This window comes from Triticum dicoccoides, chromosome 5B, assembly GCF_002162155.2.
Source record: "Triticum dicoccoides isolate Atlit2015 ecotype Zavitan chromosome 5B, WEW_v2.0, whole genome shotgun sequence".
NCBI lineage: Eukaryota > Viridiplantae > Streptophyta > Magnoliopsida > Poales > Poaceae > Triticum > Triticum dicoccoides.
In genome coordinates, this window is record NC_041389.1 from 553483601 (window position 1) to 553490212 (window position 6612).

Here is a 6612-nt window from a genome sequence, read left to right on the forward strand (position 1 = left end):
TCTGTGGCTATGTACCCTCGCCGTTGGGGTTAAGGACGAGAAAACCTTTGTGCCCACGGGTGCAAAACCTTTGGTCGACGCCAAGCTGCAGGCATATATGGCTCCTCCTGCTTTGTTGTCACGTGCCGACGGCTCGCCGCGAACGCTCAACGAGCTGACCTCGGCGGCGGTGACGACGACCAGGACGGACGACACGGAGGACGCGTCAGCCGTGGCGCGGCGGCCAGACGAGGACGTACAACCACGTGGTACGACTCACCGGTGAGCTGATCACAGCCGCCGTTGTCTCACTGACCCTCGAGCAGGCCGGAGATATGTATTCAAGGACGTGGCAACCACCAGCCTCGGCAGCTTCTCTTCGCTCATGAACGGGCCCGCTGGGATCGGCAACAGAGACGAACGAGGATACGCAAATCGAGTTTTTACAAAAACGACTAATAGTCGTTTCTCCACAAACGCGAAATTCTGGGTTATAGAAAATTCGGTTTTCCAAATCCACAGATTAGTTAGGCTAGCCAAACGTGGTTTTAGGTTGTTAGGCCGTTTTCTTAGTTTATATAGAACGGATTTTCTACAAACCACCTATCCAAACAACCTTTAAAAGTAGCTGCAAAACAGAACACCGAGTTGGCAACACAGATGGAAAGCAACACGGGCACATAAACCATAAATTATATATACTCACCCTTAACCAATTGGATGTAATCTTTAGAAAAGGGAGGTTGCATCACACGTACTGGAAATAGAAGGGAAAAACATAAGACCACATGCATCAGCGTCCAGAGAAGAATAAGAACAACGACCAAAAAAATACCTCTTTTCCGGCCCGACCAGTACGATCGCACCAAAATCCGCTTACGGCGTGCACACACAACACGAGAATGCTCCATAAGAGGAGTAGGCATCACTCAAATGGCAAACACGTACGCAAATTAGAACCAATCCTAGAAAACACCACAAAACCCAAAAGAAGTACACACATATTTAGGAAACTGGACTTACCAAGAGGAGTAGGCCGACCAAAGATACCAGCGGCACATAAAGGCACCACTCTTGGACGGCAATGGAAAGTCGTATCACCAACCAAAGAGCCATAAAGATGAACACCAGCAGGAAAATCAGAAACAGAAGCACTCGTTCTGTCAACCACTTCGACAAGCAGAATACCTGCAAGCAACCATTAGATGGACCACATTAGAATCCTACCAATAAGCACAACACCAAACGGCTAAATAGAACAACACCAAAGGCATAAAATAAGTGAAATAAGCAACAAAGAAAAAAGAAAACAACCAGGTCGTACGCTGGCAGGCCAAACAGCCGGGACAGACCCACCGGCCACTGAAGAAGAGCACGCACCAACGGCAGCACCTGCAAGAAAAAGAAGCAAGAAATCGGCACAGACAACAATCAAACCAACAAAAAAAACGCAGCAAAACAGCCACAGGCACGCACAGGCACTCGCATGCATACAGCAAGAATCGAGGGCACTCACCGACGGTACAATTCACAGGCCGCTTCCCTAATGAAATCTCCCGACGACGACTATCAACGTCCACATTAACATCTCGCCACGAATCTAATCGGTGCACACCCACAACATGAAATAACCAATCAATAAGATGGCAACCTAGACGAAGCAGCACAAAATCTGTACAGAGGAAACTGCAACGACAAAAAGGCAAAAAAAAATGCTCACCAGCCCGGGAAGAACGAAACGGCCGGCGAGACCCGGACCGGAGGCGGCATCCCGAATCAGCCGGCCGGCCACGCCCACCAGCGAATGCCATCGTCGACGACGAATCCACGGAAGAAATGCGGCCGGCAGCGCGGCGCACGCGGGCAATGACAGCCGCCCGAATCCCAGGAGGGCGGCCCCGACGGCGTCGGCCGGATCGAACCGTAGCAGGCCCAGCCATCGCCGAACAAAGAAGCAGCACTACTGCTGAAGAAAGAAGAAGAAAACCGGAAGCGAACGCAATGAGCAGCGGAGGCACAAGAGCACCTGTATTTATAGGGAATGACAGCACAGAAAAGTTCAAATCGGAGACGGGAAGCAAAGGCGGCAGAGAAACACGCAGAGGCTTCCAGCAAAGTGGCAACCGCCAGCGCAGAAATACGCAGAGACTTCCATCGAAGCGGCAACCGCCAGCGCGAAAAGTGGAGAAGATGCAAACGGCAGCCAACCCAGCCAAGCATACGTGGCAAAAAGCAGAGATAAAAAAAGGAAGTAGACAGCGGCGCATGCAGAAGAATCCAAACCAGGCGATAGACAAATTGGTCTCCCCCATGCAACCAATACGAAACTGAACATGGACACCCAATCGTCAAAGGCGGTCCTATTTTTTTAATGATTCCCAGCGACATGCGCTCCGCTCACCCAGGCGTGCACACACCCACATCCCCCACTATTACACGTGTTGCACATTCATTGGATGATTTGTTATGATAGGAAAAAGTGGAAAAAACCAGAAAAACTAAACCTAGCCAAGTTTAGTATATGTAGAATGTAGGCAAAAAAGATAAAAAAACATATATCTTTTGCAAACAAAAGCGTTCGACTGTTTAACCTGCATCCAAAACTTAATGAATAAATAACACTTGTGATGCTTTGCAAAAAATGATCTTTAAAAATTATTTTTGAGTATCAATTTTGTTTTATTTTTCTAGACCACCATGAATGTTATTTTTCACAAAATGCTGCACACAGCTAGAATAGTCCAATATGTTTGTTGCCCAAATGTTAAGATTTGTTTGAATTTATTAATATTATTTCAGCCCAGGAGTCAAGTTCATGTCCCGTCTTTCTCTGCTATTTCTACAAAATTGTTGCATCTCATTTCTACATGTTATCGTCAATTATCACTCCCAGGTAGAATCTTGTGCAAGTGGATGCTCTAGAGGCAACTTTGCTGCATGTGCTCCTTGCTCCATTGTTCTCACAAACCTATTCCAAGCTATATATATTTTCCCCCAAAAAAGATTCAGGCTGCATCCAATCAAGTAACAACATACTTGAGTTGCCGTTTTAACTTCTAATTGGGAATGAACACTAAAAAGGTGAATTGTACATCTAACCGATTTTTTCCTCTCAGCAAACATCACATTTCATGTTTCCGTACAAACATAGACTCAAGCTATAACCTGAACATAACTGGAAATGAACTCGCATATCTTCAGGCAAGGAGCGGTGCTTTCATCTAGCCTAGTGTTGTCTCACTTTCATAGAACAGTGAATCAACGTCTCCATGGTCAAGTATTCTTCAAAAGAAAATAGAACAGAAAAAAACTTGCTCAAGAAAAGAAATCTGAATATAACAAAACCAAATCTTGCTTAATTAGACTCCAGTATATTGTGCACGATAAACTTAGAAAACTCCCGTTTCTTACTCTTATAAAAACAGAGTTGCTGATGATGGTGTGTCTGCCATCCTGCAATATAGGCATCCGATTTATATCCGACGGATAGGAAGGAAACCATGGTGATTTTGCAAAAAGATACCCACACCCCTCTCCACATTTGCAAATAAGGCTTTTTCTCGTTCATCCTTTTCTCCCATAAGATAAACTACTCATACAAATGCATCTTGATGTTTCGTGCAACGCATGGGCATCGTCTTGCTAGTTTGGAAAAGAACTCTATGAGACCAGGTCTCACGGGTTAGCAGGTGAGATCCATCCTGATGGATGACACGTGGCGGTCACAAAGCATCTACCCCACCCCCACCTGAAATCAGGAGGAAAAGATTAGATGCTTTGTGATTTGTGAATGTCACGTGTCATCCATCAGGGCAGGTCTCACCAGCTAACCGTGAGACCTGGTCTCATATAATTTTTTTCCTCCGTTTTACAGGAAAATTTAAATGCGCTAGATTTAATCCAGCGAGTATGGGCAGGATCACGACTAACGAGCCACATCGGCTCGGTCTCACCATTTGCGACAAGCCACTCATGCGCCTCACATTATGCTATGGTGTTCTCCGACGGGGCTTTGTTTTAACCTCTCCGTCAGGGAGGGCAACACAGCAGGCAATACCCACGGACCTATCTATTTTTTCTGGTGTCTTTTCTGTATTTCTTCTAGACAAATGTGTTTCTAGGATCTTTGTGTAGGCGCTGGTGAATCTTCTGAGATAGACACATCAGAGGGAAGGAGAACCTGAATCGGCTAGAGGCTACGGCCATAGAACATTTCAGAGCTCTTCCAGACGAGCAAGACAACTGTGTACAATTTATTATCTCTATAGAAGATAAAATTTTGGCCATAAAATATGTACCAAATTATGTTATCTGGCTACAAGAATTCACACCTGATAGAGTTCATCATTCAACTTCCATACTCATATTCATGCAAATCCATACGTGCAAGCACAGAAGGAGCCTCTTTTCACATAAAGTAAACTTGTCCTGATTCTGTTCTTGCTTCGAGATTTTTTTTGTAAAGTTGGACAGGTAAGAGAAAGTGGGGAAACAAAAGCAGCTCTTGTAACCATCACCAATGCCAAATTAATGGAGCTCAATGGGATACATTTCATTGGACTGCATAGTATATTAGTATAGAAGATGCGTGACAAAACGATATAGTCTGGATTTGAACTACAAATACATCACACATGCACATGCGCACACGCGCGCGCGCACACACACACACACACATGGAAAGAAGCAGAGAACACGTTCTTGAAAAAAAAGCAGCTAGAGAGTATACTGATGTCTACTACACAGGCTTCTTCTTGTAGACGTTGTTGGGCCTCCAAGTACAGAGGTTTGTAGGACAGTAGAAAATTTCCGTTAAGTGGATGACCTAAGATTTATCAATCCGTGGGAGGCGTAGAATGAATATGGTCTCTCTCAAACAACCCTGCAACCAAATAACAAAGAGTCTCTTGTGTCCCCAACACACCCAATACAACGGTAGATTGTATAGGTGCACTAGTTCGGTGAAGAGATGATGATACAAGTGCAATATGGATGGTAGAAAAAGGTATTTGTAATCTGAAATTATAAAAATAGCAAGGTAACAAGTGGAAAAAGTGAGCGTAAACGGTATTGCAATGGTAGGAAACAAGGCCTAAGGTTCATACTTTCACTAGTGCAAGTTCTCTCAACAATAATAACATAGATAGATCATATAACACTCCCTCAACATGCAACAAAGAGTCACTCCAAAGCCACTAATAGCGGAGAACAAACGAAGAGATTATGGTAGGGTACGAAACCACCTCAAAGTTATCCTTTATGTTCTATCTATTCAAGAGTCCGTACTAAAATAACATGAAGCTATTCTTTCCGTTCAATCTATCATAGAGTTCATACTAGAATAACACCTTAAGACACAAATCAACCAAAACCCTAATGTCACCTAGATACTCCATTGTCACCTCAAGTATCCATGGGCATGATTATACGATATGGATCACACAATCTCAGATTCATCTATTCAACCAACACAAAGTATTTCAAAGAGTGCCCCAAAGTTTCTACCGGAGAGTCAAGACAAAAACGTGTGCCAACCCCTATGCATAGATTTCCAAGGTCACGGAAAGTTGATCACCAAAACATACATCAAGTGGATCACGTGAATATCCCATTGTCACCACAAATAAGCACGGCAAGACATACATCAAGTGTTCTCAAATCCTTAAAGACTCAATCCGATAAGATAACTTCAAAGGGAAAACTCAATCCATTACAAGAGAGTAGAGGGGGAGATACATCATAAGTTCCAACTATAATAGCAAAGCTCGTGATACATCAAGATCGTGCCATAGAGAGAACACGAGAGAGAGATCAAACACATAGGTATTGGTACATACCCTCAGCCCCGAAGGTGAACTACTCCCTCCTCGTCATGGAGAGCGCCGGGATGATGAAGGTGGCCACCGGTGATGGGTTCCCCCTCCGGCAGGGTGCCGGAACGGGCTCCCGAGAGGTTTTTGGTGGCTACAGAGCCTTGCGGCGGCGGAACTCCTGATCTATCTTCGTTGTCGATGTTTTTAGGGTATATGGGATTATATAGGTGAAAGAAGTCGGTCGGGGGGTGATCGAGGGGCCCAGGAGACAGGGGGCGCGCCCAGTAGGGGGGGAGGGCGCCCTTCTATCTCCTGGCCTCCCCGAGGCTCTTCTGACATGAACTCCAAGTCTCCCGGATCATATTCTTCCCAAAAATCATGCTCCCGAAGGTTTCATTCCGTTTGGACTCCATTTGATATTTCTTTTCTTCGAAATACTAAAACAGGCAATAAAACAACAATATGGGATGGGCCTCCGGTTAATAGGTTAGTCCCAAAAGTAATATAAAAGTGTATAACAAAGCCCGTAATCATTCAAAACAGATAATAAAGTAGCATGAATGCTTCATAAATTATAGATACGTTGGAGACGTATCAGCATCCCCAAACTTAATTCCTGCTCGTCCTCGAGTAGGTAAATGATAAAAGAAAGAATTTATGAAGTGTGAATGCTAGCAGGTGCACAAGTTTGATCAATGATAATTTCAATCACCTTTTCTAGCATGTTTATATGTCATAACAGTAGTTCATCTCATAAAACTTCTCACGATCAAGTAACAAGCTATTCACATGTTAAAGCATAGACCATAAACTTTCTTGA

The 6612-nt window shown here is 44.3% G+C and overlaps 1 protein-coding gene across 1 annotated transcript; it reads right to left on the bottom strand.

The window, feature by feature from the left end:
- Nucleotides 1-206: 206 nt before the first annotated feature.
- Nucleotides 207-1960, bottom strand: LOC119311549. Its single transcript, XM_037587182.1, has 6 exons — nt 1700-1960; nt 1496-1579; nt 1294-1371; nt 1003-1167; nt 815-907; nt 207-736 (listed from the first exon to the last, which is right to left on the bottom strand). Exons 1-6 carry the CDS (start codon nt 1917-1919, stop codon nt 672-674), a joined length of 705 nt encoding a protein of 234 aa, XP_037443079.1. The 5' UTR covers nt 1920-1960; the 3' UTR covers nt 207-671.
- Between the last annotated feature and the right edge of the window lie 4652 nt (nt 1961-6612).